This window comes from Ovis aries, chromosome 23, assembly GCF_016772045.2.
Source record: "Ovis aries strain OAR_USU_Benz2616 breed Rambouillet chromosome 23, ARS-UI_Ramb_v3.0, whole genome shotgun sequence".
NCBI lineage: Eukaryota > Metazoa > Chordata > Mammalia > Artiodactyla > Bovidae > Ovis > Ovis aries.
This window is the reverse complement of record NC_056076.1, coordinates 48,652,867-48,667,927: the sequence shown is the minus strand read 5'-3', so window position 1 is coordinate 48,667,927 and position 15,061 is coordinate 48,652,867. Positions and strand designations below refer to the sequence as shown.

The window sequence follows — 15,061 nt, the reverse complement described above, 5'->3', positions numbered from 1 at the left end:
TGGCAGCGCGGAAGGAGGGACCGGAGATTCTGGCCGCGGGAATGGCTGACCCCCCACCCCCAGGTCACGTGCACAGGGACCGCACCTCTGACTCCAGCCCCCCTCAGACACTTGCCTAGCTTGCCTGGGCCCTTTATTCTCACCTTAGCAGCCTCTAGGGTCCAATCAGCAGGAAGGCCTGCTGTCTCCCTAGGTCTAGGGCTCAGAACTCCCTGGAGGGCCAGGCAGGTTGGAGGAGGTCTTAAGGTGGCTACAGATCAGCTGAGTCACTGCTGCCAACAGGGTTTCCAAGGCAACAGCCTTCTCTGATTTCTGTCCCTCCATGGAAACACGGGCTGTTGGAAGCCTTGGCAACTGGGTGGTACCCTACTTCCAAGGGCTGCTGCAGAGGCTGGGTATGTCAAGTGCATCCCCAGTACTGCCAGACCCTAAGGGGGAACACGGCTCCTGGCTCAGCCACAAGGTGGCCACAGGGCGCTGCACCCAAACTCCCCAGCCACACAAGAGAGATGAGATTTGGCCAGAGAGCCAGTGGTAAAGAATCCGCCTGCCAATGCAGGAGACCCAAGAGACGCAGGTTCACTCCCTGGGTCAGGAAGATCCCCTTGAGAAGGAAATGGCAACTCACTCCAGTATTCTTGCCTGGGAAATCCCATGGACAGAGGAGCCTGGTGGGCTACAGTACATGGGCCAAAGAGTCGGACATGACAGAGTATGCGTGCACACACACCCACACACCCCCCAGGTGTCACACACATACACACCCCCCAGGTGTCACACATACACACACAGCAGGTGTCACACACACATACACACAAGGTCACACACACACACACTCAGGTGTCACACACATACACACACCCCAGGTGTCACATACACACACACACCAGGTGTCACACACACACACACACACACAAGGTATCACACACACACACCCCAGGTGTCACACACATACACCCCCCCCAGGTGTCACACACACACACACACCCCAGGTGTCACACACACACACACCCCAGGTGTCACACACATACACACCCCCCAGGTGTCACACACACACACACACCCCATGTGTCTGGTGAGGGGTGGGGAGACTGTCAGCAAATCTGGGCGGCTCCTCCCAGTGAGTAAGCCTGGTGATGAGTGGGTGCGGCCAGTTCCTCCAGATCCAGAAGGGACAAGGGCCCTCAGCAATAGGGGAACCTTTCTCTCCCTGGACAGTCATTTGTTACTGCTGCCAAACTGTAGTTTGTTAGGATGTTAATTTGCATGAACTGGTGTAGACACCTTCAGAAAACCTGGCTTCACCACTCGATCCCCACTAGACAGCCTCAGTCCATGAGGCAGTGTCATCACTTCTGTCCTCTGGGCCTCAGTTTCCCCAGCAGTTTCACTGTCCATGTGCTCCCAGGGGAAAGAGGAGAGACGGGCGCGTCCCAGGGAAATGCTACCTCTCTCGGAAGCCTTCCCCAGACTGTGCATCAGTCCTCTTCACCGCTGGCTTCTCTGCCCCACTCTGCATTTACTTTATTTAACTCGCACCTGGCCCTTAGTTTACACTGTGTACTCTGAGTGTGCACACACAGCCTCAATTATGAATGGGCTCGTGTCTCCTTTTAACAGTAGAGTGGATAAAAATACTTCTGCGAAGGGGCTGTAGGGTATACTGTGTGTGTTCCACACCATTTGGGGACTCAGCCAGCTTTGTGACCAGGCTTCAGTGGTGCAAACTACTCCTTCCTTTCCCAAGGCACACTGCAAGCTCCAACTGGCCCACACTTCAGGGAAGGCAGGAGCATCACTTCTGCAGAAAAACAGCTCCTGAACTTGACCTGGGCAAAGGTCAGTTCAGTTCAGGTCAGTCGCTCAGTCATGTCCAACTCTTTGTAACCCCATGAGCTGCAGCACGCCAGGCCTCCCTGTCCATCACCAGCTCACAGAGCCTACCCAAACTCATGTCCATTGAGTCAGTGATGCCATCCAACCATCTCATCCTCTGTCATCCCCTTCTCCTCCTGCCCTCAATCTTTCCCAGCATCAGGGACTTTCCCAATGAGTCAGCTCTTTGCATCAGGTCGCCAAAGTACTAGAGTTTCAGCTTCAGCATCAGTCCTTCCAATGAACATCCAGGACTGATCTCCTTTAAGATGGACTGGTTAGATCTCCTTGCAGTCCAAAGGACTCTCAAGAGTCTTCTCCAACACAACAGTTCTAAAGCATCAATTCTTCGGCACTCAGCTTTCTTTATAGTCCAACTCTCACATCCATACATGACTACTGGAAAAACCATAGCCTTAACTAGACGGACCTTTGTTGGCAAAGTAATGTCTCTGCTTTTTAAAATGCTGTCTAGGTTGGTCATAACTTTCCTTCAAGGAGTAAGCATCTTTTGATTTCATGGCTGTAGTCACCATCTGCAGTGATTTTGGAGCCCCCCAAAAATAGTCTCTCGCTGTTTTCACTGTTTCCTTATCTATTTGCTGTGAAGTGATGGGACCGGATGCCATGATCTTAATTTTCTGAATGTTGAGCTTTAAGCCAACTTAAGCTGAAGAAAGGTCAGCTTTCCTAAACTCAGAAGCCTGGAGGGCCCAGCCCTGTGCAGTCCAGCAGCTCAGGAGGAGATGCCCCCAGCGCTGCCGAGGGAGAGGACGGAGGGGACGGTCAGCGGGTGAGTGGATGGACGGGTGTGAGTGAGGCAGGGTCGAGGAAGCCCCGCGGTTGGATCTCTGCTTAGCACTATCTCCTCCTAACAGGATGCCTCCATCTTCAAGGGCGTGTCCTCTCTCCATCCCCAAAAATCATCCCAAAAGTTCGTACAGAAACCACACAAGCAGAGGTAGGGCAGGTGAGAAGAAGGGGTCCCCTGGGAAAGTCTGATACGAGTGTCTGGGCCTCTGCCCCCCAAAATATGCATGTCATTTTACATAAAAAGTTAAGGGGATCAAGCCGATTCAAGGATACTCTGGTATCCTTGAGTCTGAACACTGGATGGTATCAGAAGGACTTAAACCACGGTTCTATTCCTGGGCAGGTTACTGTGCGTCTCTGAGCTGCGTTTCATCTCTGAAATAAGGATTCGAGCGTCTCCCTCTCAGGTTTTGTCACTGACACTGCAGGGAGACCACTGCCAAGAGGACGGTGACCACTCAGGGTGGGTGGGGTGGGCAGAGTTAGCGGCAGGACTGGTGAGATGCAGGAATGCACCCCACAATGTCAGTTATATTTAGATCTGAAGTGACAGGGAGACAAGGGTGGATGGGTAAGGACTGGAAGGAAAAAATAAAAAGCCATGAGTAGACTTAAAAAAAAATGGAAAACAGCAAGCGTTGGTGAGGACATGGAGAAATGGGATCCCCTGCGTGTTGCTGCTGGCAATGTGAAACATCCAGCTGCTGTGGAAAATAATTTAGCTGTTCCTCAGAAAGTTCAAACATAGGATTACCATCTAGTTTGGGAACTAGAGAGAGGTGGTGGTTACACAGCATTATCAATGTACCAAATGCCACTGAGTTGAATACCTTCAAAGGGTTAATATTATGTTATGTGAATTTTAAGTCAGCATCACTGACTCAATGGACATGAGTTTGAGCAAACTATGGGAGGTGGTGAAGGAGAGGGAAGCCTGGTGTGCTATAGTCCATGGGGTTGCAAAGAGTCGGACACGACTAAGTGATGGAACAACAACAAAAATAATTTTAAAAGTAAGGAAGAAAAGCAACCAGCTGTCTCACACACCACCACCCCCCGCCCCATGTCTGTCTGGAGTCACTTTCCTATCCAGAGTGAGCCCAGGCCCTGACACCATCTTTTTTTTTTTTGGCTGAAACATACAGCCTGCAGGATCTTAAGTCCTGGACCAGGGATCTAACTCGTTTCACCTGCAGAGCAAGCACAGAGTGCTAACCGCTGGACTGCCCGGGAAGTCCCTGAAACCATCTCTCAAAGCGGAAGTGGACAGTGATGCATGAACTAAGTAAAGGGGACACCGAGGAAAAGCAGCAGGGACTGCAGAGGCTCTTAGAGCAGGGCCCCGAGCAGCAGCAGCATTTCCTGAGGACTCGTTAGACATGCAACCCCCCCGGGCCCCACCCCCCAAGACCTCCCGAACCTGAGACCCTGGGGGTGGACCCATCGATCTCCGCTCCCATCAGCGGGTCTCAGCCGCTGCGCTGGACCACGGCCAAGCAGGGTCACTGTGAGAGGTCAGGAAGGCGAGCAGGCAGTATGGCTCACGGGGGCTGGGCAGTGAAGGGTGCGGGGGTCCAGGGAGAGGCCAGTGAACCTGCAGGTCTGAGCCAGTGAGCCTCTCTGGGCATCGCCTGCCAGGGAAAGCCCCCCGCCCCCCAGCTCCCGGAGGGACACAGCTGTCCCCCGCCTCACTGGCCGCTCTGTGAAAGCCCCTGGCTGCCGCTTACCCTTCCCGGTCGATGTGTGGCAGGGGCTGCTTGGGCGTGTGTCGAAGCTTCCTGTGGAACTGGGTGAAGTCCAGCTTTTCAGGCTGCAGGTCCCAGGTGGCACCACTAGAGGGCAAGAAAGGGGACGAGTCCCGTTAGTGATGGAGATGAGACGCCCCAGGGGACACCCTGGGGGAGGCGCCAGGAGGAGAAGCAGCTCAGAAAGGGGTGGGCAGGAAGGGGAGGCGCCCACCGGCCACAGGCAGGGCCAGGCGGGGACCCCTCACTCGGATCGGAGCCTGGCACGTCAGCCATGTGCTCACGGACCATGGGGCAGGGGCCTGCCTACAAAGCCTTCCCCTTCTTTAACCCTGCTCTGAGATAATGGATGCCTATAAAACACACAAGTGTGGGCCTGACCCCCACACAGCTCTGCCAAACACTGTCGAAGTGAGGGCCTGTGCCTGGGGGAGGCCAGGGTTCCCCCACTCTCAGCGGTCCCCCTAAAACACCGGAAAGTCTGGGGTTGAGTCTGTCAGTGGGGAAGCAGGGGGCCAAGTCCCCTGAGTACCGGTCTTGGGGGGAGACCAATGGGGCTTCCGTGCTGAGCAATCCGGAGCCAGGGTGCGCCTGGAGCACACCCAGAGTTGACCAGCTCCGGGGCCGGGGGCACAGCTGAGCTAAAGGGTCATCTGTGGCCTGAGCTGTCACTCCTGAAAGGGGCGGACACCATGACAGGTGCTCATCAGCAAACCCTTCAGGGGCACCGAGCCCACATCCTCGGGGAGTCTGGCCAACGCCTGCCCTTGCAGGGTGGCCTATCAGAAACCTCCAAGAGCTGGAAGCACTGACAGTGCTTCCTTTTCTCCGGGCCTCTCCCTGGGGCAGCCCCTGCTCCACCCCAGCTTGTCTAACACGCACCGGGCACCGCTCTCCTCTGTCCTCCACCTCCCCAGCACTGCCCCCCGCCCCCCCCCCCGGGGTCAGACTGGGGGCATCTGTCTCTCCCTTTCACACTCTTTTCTTTGCATCTTCTCTTCTCGTCTCCTCCTCTCCTTCCCTTGGACCCCACCCCAGCTGTCTCCTTCCTTCTCTCTCTCCCCTCCTTCCTCCAGCCTCATCCTCTCTACTTCACTCCCCTCCACCTCCAGGGCAATGAACTCTCAACATGAACTTGGTCCCCAAAGGGTCCCTCAGGGAATAAGGACCAGGAAGCTGGGGTCCCAGCTGGAGCCACACACACAAGAGGAAGGGGAGCTCACCTGAAGGAATCGAAGGTGTTGGCAGCCCAGATATCTGTGCCCAGCATGTCCAGAGAGGTGTCTTTGCTGCCATTCTGGAAGACATGGAGGATGAAAGAGGGGTGTTATTTGCCCAGCTAGGACACGAAACAAGTGGGCAGAAGGCCCAATCCCAGAGAGGATGGCAGAGCCCTGTGCCCTTGAGCAGCCTGGATGTTGCAGGGGGCCGCTGAAGGGTCCCAGCAGGTGTACGCAGCGTGTATGAGTCAGGGGGAACCCTGGCCTCCCCCAGGCACGGGCCCTCACTTCGACAGTGTTTGGCAGAGCTGTGTGGTCGGGTGCAGGGCACCCCAGGGCTCTGCCGTGCCAGCCCGTGGCTCCCTCCTCAAAGCCTCTGCACTGGTGAGCTGCCTCCAGCACTGCCAGTCTGATGGTGCGGCGTCTCCCCAGGCAGGGACTCTGTGGAGCCAGGCACGCAGGCAGGTCTGCTGGGAGGCTGACTTCCTTTGGAATTAAGCCCCACACCCTGAAATCAGGCGGCATCAAGAAACCCCCAAGGTGGTGGTTTAGTTGCTCCAGTCTTGTCCAATTCTTGCGACCCCAGGGACTGTAGCCCACCAGGCTCCTCTGTCCATGGGATTCTCCAAGCAAGAATACTGGAGTGGGTTGCCATTTTCTTGTTCAGAGGATCTTCTTGACCAAGGCATCTCAATCATAAGCAGACTTTACTGCTGAGCCACTAGAGAAGCCCAAGAAGCCCCCACGGACCAACAATTCCAGCAAAGGAACTTTTCTAAAGCTCTGGTCTTTATCCTCTGATGTTCCCTATGTGATTCTTCCCACAGACATGACCCAGCTTCTGCGATCTGCCCCTTGGCTGAGGGTCTCTGCCACAAGTTTGCCAGTTCCCCGTCTTCACTCCAGATGCCACCATCCCTCTTTGAAACCGAGCAGGACCCTATGGGGCCTTCCCAGAACAGACCCAACCCCCTCCTATGTTCCTCCCCCTGCCTCTTGTCTGTAGAAAGACTTTAGCCTCCTAGGCCTTTCCCAAGTTTCAAAGAATAAATTTAACAGAGAAATGAGAAAATGCACAAGCAAGATAAAATAATAATAGCTTAGCCATTAAAAAAAAATGCTGGGACCTTTAGCTCTTCCTCAAGGTCTACAGATAATATTCTGAATCATGTCCTTTGAGCTGCTCTGCAGACACTTAACCCCCACCAGGTGGAAGACGTTAACTGCACGTTGACCACAGCACGGAGATTCCAGATGGGCTGGAACCAGAAGGCTGGTGATGTTGATGCCCAACTACCTCACCACCAACCAATCAGAAGAATGTCTTTGAGCTGATCGCACACCTCACAACCCCCCTCCCTCACCCTGTCTTTAAAATCCTTTCCTGAAGGCCTATGGGGACGTTGGGACTTTTAAGCACTAGTTCTCCTGGACACCTTACTTGGCAACCGTAATAAACGCTACACTCTGCTTCATCACTTTGTTTCCCTGATACCTCAGTTAGTAAAGAATCCACCTGCAATGTAGGAGACCCTAGTTCGATTCCTGGGTTGGGAAGAACCCCTGGGGAAGGGATAGGCTACCTACTCCAGTATTGGAGTGGGCTTCCCTTGTGACTCAGCTGGTAAAGAATCCACCTGCAATGCAGGAGACCTGGGTTTGATCCCCTGGAGAAGAGAAAGGCTACCCACTCCAGTATTCCAGCCTGGAGAATTCCACGGGCTGCATAGCTATGTAGTCTATGGGGTAGCAAAGAGTTGGACACAACTGAGCGACTTTCACTTCACTTGGCTTCACCACAACCCAGAATCGGTACATTGGTTTTCGTGTACGTAGGCAAGCAGACCCAAGTTTGGCTTGGTAACATCATGACCCCCACAGGCTTTTTTCCATCACCACACTCTTTAAAAACAGTACTTCCACCTCTACTGAAGCTGACCGTGTGCATGCCTTATAACCCAGGACTCCACTCCCAGGTACAAACACAGCCGAAATGTGCACAGGTGTTCAGAAGCCATTTACAGCATAGAATACAGCACTGCCTCATTCATAATAGCTACCAGCTGGAGGCCACTGGAATGCCTAGCAACAGGTGAAACAGACAAATTAGCTGTGGTGTGTTCACATACTGGAATATGGCACACAGTGGGAATGAACAAGCTAAAACAATACGCAGCAACAGAAATAAAGCCCCCAAGTGCAGAGGGGAAGAAAGGAGTCTAGACACAAGAGCACCCGCTCTCTGACTCAATTTATATAAAGTTCAAGAACAGGCAAACTAATGTATGGAGATGCAGTTTGGACAGTAACTGGAAAAGGGCCTCAGGGCGTCCTAGGGGGTTGGTAACGTCTGTTCTGAATCTAGGCGCTGCTTTCCTGAGTGTGTCCAGTTTGTGAAAATCACTGAGCTGGATGCTCTTTCTTCTCTGGGTGCTATGACATTCCGGTTGGATTCCTGGTAGAATCCCCAGCCTTATTTTTATGATGATCTATTCCGGGACTTGTCACTTCTCAGATCCGCAAGCTCATACACCAGGAAATCTTCCTTTAAGATCTTTCCACGGGAATAGGCCTGGGCAGGTGCTGAAAACACAAAAGTGTTTCCCAGGCCTTGCCAGCGAAGAATGGCAGGGGATGACACACACATGATCAATAATCACTGACTCAAGCCGCCACAGTGGGGCCAAGGCATGGGCAACTTTCCTGCGGAACAGAGAGGGGCTCCCCTGAGTAAGGATTCGGGGGGTCAGGTGAGCAGAGGGAAAAGGAGGGGCACAGTCATCCTGGAAAAGGGGGCCAGGGGGTGGAAAGGGGCCCTGGCAGGACACGGTGAGGCGTGCTGGGTGACCTGAAGGCCTCCTGGGTTTGCACAGGGAGCCCAGCAGTGTGTCGAGGGGCCCCCAAGCAGGCGAGTCAGAGGTCCCCAACATCACCCACTCTTGGTCCTGGTCAGGGCCTACTAGGGGCCTCCCAAATGCTCCTCAGTGATTGCTGTGGGTTGAACTGTGTCCCCGCCCCACCCTGCCAACACCATTACTCATACCCTTCAAGAGACTTTCATCGTCTTCCTCAAACACGCGTTCTCCTCTTGCCATAATGACCCATGTGACCTCAGGGAAGTTACGTCACCATTTTGGACTTCAGAGTCCTCATGCTTGAATAAAAGGATACTTGAGCATGTAGGGCCAACTGCTGTGGGTGGCTCCTCACTGGCACCTGTGCTGAGATCACCCCCTCTCCCACCAGTGGCAGACATCACTAATCAACTGTGGCCTGATTCACATCCTCTAGTTAGGTGGCCGCTTGTGCTCCAGGATCAGTCCCTCCTGTCCTTCTGTGAACTGCCTTATCACCCTACTCACCCCAACTCCTGGTGTCCTGCTCGCTTCAGATGCAGCTTTGACATTGCAGGCGGCTGGAGCGACTCACCTTCTATTAATATTAATCAACCCCCACATGAGGACAGCCTCCATCCTCCTGAGACGTCAACGGGCTTGTTCACGACACCCTTCTCAGGCCTCAAAGATAATTATCAGTAAGTGCAGCATTTCCAAATGACTTCGAAAGCAAAGGTCAAAAAAAAAAAAAAAATCAAACAAACCCAACCCTGCTTCCAAAGACGATACCCAGAGTGAAGCTCACGCCTTCCTCCAGGACGGCCTTACAAATTCAGCTTACTTGGAGCGGACCACTGTTTTGTCATCACTCTCTTACACCCAGAGAATGTTAGATCTCCCCAAGTAAGATTTTTTTCAAAACATTTTTATTGTGGCCCAATGCACATAATGTAAAATCTACCACCTTAACCACTTTAACTGTACAGTTCAGTGGTACTAAATACATTTATAACATCGTGCAACCATCAGCACCACCCATGCCCATAACTCCTCTCATCTTGAAAAACTGGAAGTCTATCCCCATTGAACAATAACTCCCCATTTTCCCCTCCCCCAGACCCTGGCAGCCACTCTATTTTCTGTCTGTGATTTTGATGACTCTAAGTACCTTACACAAGTGTAACATCTCAGTATTTGTCTGTTTCTGTGATTGGCTTACTTCACTTAACGTCACGTCCTCACGGTTCATCCATGACCCCAACTACATTTTAAGCTCCTGGACTGCACCTGCCTTCTGTTCTTGTTCCCCGACAGTGGCCAAGCTGGGCACAGAGTAGGTCCACCTCCGATGCCTGCCAACTGGTGGAAGAGACTCCACCCTGAGAGGCAGAGGCCCTGCTGTCTCTGTGCCTGAAAGACTGATTCACAGATTAGGATGTCAGGATGGAGTAACCGCCCTGAGATCTGAGGCCCTGAAAGAAGGAGGAACATAGAATGGAGAGAGAGAACAACCATGTAAAAGGGACGGGAAGCTGCAGCTACACCCGGGACTGCAAGTATCTCACAGGGAGGAGTGTGATTCATCTTGAAGGTAACTCATGAACACTCCAGTCAGTTCAGTTCAGTTGCTCAGTCGTACCCGACTCTTGGCAATCCCACGGACTGCAGCACACCAGGCTTCCCTGTCTATCACCAACTCCTGGAGCTTACTCAAACTCATGTCCATCGAGTTGGTGATGCCATCCAGCCATCTCATCCTCTGTGGTCCCCTTCTCCTCCCGCCTTCAATCTTTCACCACCATCAGGGTCTTTTCCAATGAGTCAGTTCTTCATATCAGGTATTCAAAGTGTTGGAGCTTCAGCTTCAGCATCAGTCCTTCCAATAAATATTCAGGACTGATCTCCTTTAGGATGGACTGGTTGGATCTCCTTGCAGTCCAGGGGACTCTCAAGAGTCTTCTCCAGCACCACAGTCCAAATGCACATAAAGCTCCCTCCTGGGCTGGAGGCTGGAGGTGGTGGCTATGAGACCAGCACCCCTCCTAGCAGAGAGGGGAGGCTCTCCACCACCTGCCCCGTGCAGGGAGCACCAACTGAGCAAGGTGCCTGGGCATCACAAGCTCAGACCCCAGCCTCTTCTGAAGCAGCGTCCCTGGCAGAAGACCTACCAGCCTCTGGATTCTGGGGGTCCAGGACAAGGCCCCGCTGGCTGCTGGTGGGGAAGAGTGACGGGGGGCAGCTGCAGGAGCTGCGCCCTGAGCCCCTAAGCAGGTGATTCCCTGTAAAGCAAGGCCCCGCCCCTTCAACCACGCGCTGCAGCACCGGCTCCATTCGGAGGCAAGAAGCCTCTCTTTTTTTCAGTACTTCATAGTTTATAGACTCTCTCCACACATTTCCTCATGTATGTGAGTGAGTGAGTGAAAGTTGCTCAGTCGTGTCTGTTTGTGACCTCATGGACTGCAGCCCACCAGGCTCCTCTGTCCATGGAATTCTCCAGGCTGGAGTATTGGAGTGGGGAGGCGTTCCCTTCTCCAGGGGATCTTCCTGACACAGGGACAGAACCCAGGTCTCCCACACTGCAGGAGGATTAACTACCAACTGGGCCACCATGGAGTCCTCATAATTCCCACCCACCCTCACAGCAACCCAGAGAACTTATTCCTAAGCTGACGGAGACAACCTGAGCCCTATTTTAAATGCCGAAAACTCTGAGACCACTGCAGTCTCCAGCAAACACCCTGCTACTCAACCGTCCCCCCATCACCCTCCCATCAGCTCAACCTCCGGTTCAGCAAGCAGCATCCCGCACCCAGCGGAAGCCTCCATCTCACCTCTCCACTTCCACTCCTCACTCGGGTCTACCTCTCACCTCCATTCCCTCCCCCACAGCATGACTGATTCTCTGAGCTGAGGAACAGAAATGGCAGGACAAGCCCCTTTTAGACCAGGGGCCTGGAGCCCTGGCGTCCCACGGTCCCTGGGAAACAAAGTGTGCACAGCATCCCCGGAGGAGGCAACAGCACTGGGCAGGAACCAGGACTCTTGGGGCCGCTAAACAGGATGTGCCGAGGGCAGCGGGCAAGGCTGTGGCCTCTCTTGCTGAATGCAATAGCAGGGTGACCCCCACTAAGGCCAGCATCATAACAGGGCAGAGGGCCATGTCTGGAGAAGCCCACAGCGCAAATCCCGGTGACGGGGATGACCTACTTGTCGCTGCTCCCTTTGGCACGATGACTGCAGCACGTAACAAGAAGCTGGGCGTCTGAGAGTTCTGGGCGATGGGACATGACAGGCATATAATCACTGCATGAGACCTTTTACCACCCGGGGCTGGAGAAAGGGCCTGGCTCTTGGAAGCAAAGTCTGTGTCCTTCAGGTCTCAGTGCAGGAAGGGAAGAGCCTCAACCAGCAGAGACCCCCCTCTTGGTCCCTTGATGAAGCTGAGGTGGTGATCCAGCTGGTGCCCAGAGGGGCCAGGACTCACTGGTGGGGTGACCGCGGCCACGGAACTGACAGCCAGGACCCTAGTGGTTTCCCACGCCCACCCCAGTGCCCATCAGCTCCGGGTCGACAGCGCCCAGGCCACCCTGGGGCCACCTGCCGTGTGGAGTCAGATCCAAGCTAAGCCCTTGAAACCATCAAGCGCCTGGATGCTCCCCTTTCCTGAGTCCTGGGCTGCTTGCTGCTTAGTTGCTCAGTCGCGTCCGACTCTCTGCAACCCCATAGACTGTAGCACGCCAGGCTCCTCTGTCCATGGGGATTCTCCAGGTAAGAATACTGGAGTGGGTTGCCATTTCCCTCTCCAGTGGATCTTCCTGACCTTGGGCTCCAGTCCTCAAACCATGAAACCCCCAAGACACAGACAGGGCAGGGAAGAAGGTTGGGGGGGCGTGGCTGTTCCCCTTGCTGCTACAGGGGCCTCCGGGCCCTCCTGGCACACGGGCAAGGTTCCGTGTGGCTGTGCGGCTCAGACCCTGTCTGTGAAAGGGCTCGGAGGCCGCCCCAAGCTCTGGAAGGCCCTGGCTTTATTGCAGGCTGGGCCGCTATGCTCTTCCTGCACTCAGAGAAAACAAGTCTCCTTCCCGCCCACCCTCGGTCTTTCTCTCTCTTGGGATCCAGCTCAAGAGCCTTCCCTCCTGTGGTTCTGCCATTTTCTCATCAGCTGGTGCCCCACGAGCCTGCTCCAACCCTGTGCAGCGCACACCCCAGTGGCCGATTTCCTTCCTGATCCACTGTGTGCTCCCAGCGTGTTCTAGAAACACTAAGCCGCTGGCTCAGAGACGTCAGTGTGCATCAGAATCACTGAGGGAAAGGATGGCTGGTCGTTTAAAAATAGGGCAGCCGGAGGGGTCCATGGAATATGCTGTTGGAAACAGTGGATATTAAAAAGTTTCCTGGGGGTCAAAAAGTTTTAAAAGGCTCCTTAGTCAAATATTTGGGATGCACAGAGTCACATGACTGAGAATTAATTATTTTATTGCAGAATTTCTCAGTGCCTTTATTGGTCTTAGATGCTGATTCTTCAAGTAGGTGGCAGCACGCTATGCCATGCTTAGTCGCTCAGTCGTGTCCGACTCTTTGTGACCCCATGGACTGCAGCCCGCCAGGCTCCTCTGTCCATGGGGATTCTCCAGGCAAGAATACTGGAGTAGGTTGCCATGCCCTCCTCCAGGGGATTATCCCTACCCAGGGATAGAACCCAGGGCTCCCACACTGCAGGTGGATTCTTTACCATCTGAGCCACCAGGGAAGCCCGTGAACACTGACTGGAGTGGGTAGCCTTTCCCTTCTCCAGGGGATCTTCCCGACCCAGGGATTGAACCGGGGTCTCCTGCACTGCAGGCAGATTCTTTACCAGCTGAGCTACCAGGGAAGCCCAGCACACTACACAGCTTTCATCAAATGTCTCTGGCCAGAAATCCACCCCACTCTTCCTTCCTACTCCACAGAGAGTCCTGCAGGACTGTGGTGCCCCCAGAGGAAACCCCACTAGGAAATAGCCATCTTAAGCGCTCAGTAAAACTCTCTTCCCCAACTAGTCTGCCATCCCCTCCATGGCAGGATCCCTGGCTTCACTTTTCTGTTGTGTCCTCCTGCCTACTCACCCCCACCCTCTCCTGAGTCTTGGGACACAGCATCATTCATTATTATTTTCTTTGCAAGGACTCCATGGTTAGGCACTGAAAGCTCTCCACAAAGCCTCACTGGCTTCTTCAAGAACATTCTCCAAGTTGCAGTTCCACAGCTGGCCCTGGTGACCAAGGCTTCCCTGCGAGTCCCACCCCATCCCCGGCCCTGAGGTCACTCGGTCCAGCCCCCGAGTTGTTGCAATGCCGAGGTTCTGAGGAGCCTTCTCAGAAACAATCACGCTTTCCAGTGGATCGTTTTTTAGCACTTAAATGCTGCTGGAGCCTTCACAACAGCCCCTTTAACTGGCAATTAGGGGGCCCCTTGCCAGGGTGAACCGTGCTGCTCACAGAGCACATCACAAAGGGCTAATGAGCACTTTACACCATGTGGGAAAAGAAATGGAAACTGCTGCTCACCGTCAGGGGGACTGAAGCCGCCTCTCAAAGGGCCACACTGGATGCACAGCTGCCCCAGCTCAGGGGATGACAGGCTCCGGAGAATGAGCGCAAACCCTGGTGCACTCCTGGTACACCAGGCACCACCTGAGCCCTTGACATCTGTGGCAGCCCTAGGAAGCAACCGTTGCCATCATTATGCCCATTTCACTGATGAGGAAACCGAGGCTCAGAGAACCTTCTCACATCACAGCTCATTTCCCAGATGGGGATGCACAGAGTGTGAGGCCAGTGTTTACGCTCTCAGCCACTGCGCCCTGCCATTACATGAGTCAGATAACTTCTGACCCCACCGCAGAGTTTCCCATAATGCAAGCACACGTCCACATCCCTACAAACACCTGGGTTCTCCAAGCCTGTCTCTTGGGAAGGCAGCACTGGGGCAGGGAATAAATCGCTTGCAGTGAGAGAAAGAGGGAATGTGGGGGTGAGAGCTGGGATGGGTAGGGACAGAGGGCTCCATGCAGGAGTGAACGGAACAAGATGGGAGTGAGTCACTGTGCAGTAGAAAAACATGCCCAGTCAGGTGCAATGGGAAAAAATGACCCTCTTCTATGCTGCTGTTTTTTATTAATATACAACTGCAGAGTCATTTTTGCTTCTGCACACGACATGCATGTGCACAGGTGTGTGAATGTGTGTGTGTTGACAATCCTAGGCTGCAAGTGTTTGGAAATAAGGCAGAACCTGGATGAACAGGGCAGGGGGCAGCAGGAGGACTCCCGCCTTTATCTGCGGGGTCACAAGTGAAGTTCCAACTAGAGGATGTCTGAGCACGTCAGTCTGATGTCTGCTGCTGTGTCGGCTGCACCAGAGCTGGCCAGCCCAGGACTGAGGCCTGCAGCCCCAGGGGCCAGCTGCTGGTCATCAGCTCTACAGGGCCCCACCTGGGTACCCGAGAGATGCCCTCCTCAGAAGGCTCATAATCCCAGTCCATTTCCCTCTCTTGGTGCAAAATGTTTTCCAACAGATTCCATCCATCACAG

At 54.0% G+C, this 15,061-nt stretch overlaps 1 protein-coding gene across 7 annotated transcripts in view; it reads right to left on the bottom strand.

Moving 5' to 3' along the window:
- CTIF (cap binding complex dependent translation initiation factor) overlaps positions 1 to 15,061 on the bottom strand; it is a 326,137-nt gene that overhangs the window by 205,109 nt on the left and 105,967 nt on the right. For all 7 annotated transcript variants that reach the window (XM_060405512.1, XM_027960717.2, XM_015103729.3 and 4 more), the window contains 2 exons: positions 5,657 to 5,730; positions 4,416 to 4,520 (listed from right to left, as the gene is read on the bottom strand). In XM_060405512.1, coding sequence (XP_060261495.1) covers positions 4,416 to 4,520; positions 5,657 to 5,730 — 179 coding nt within the window. The remainder of the gene's footprint in view (positions 1 to 4,415; positions 4,521 to 5,656; positions 5,731 to 15,061) is intronic.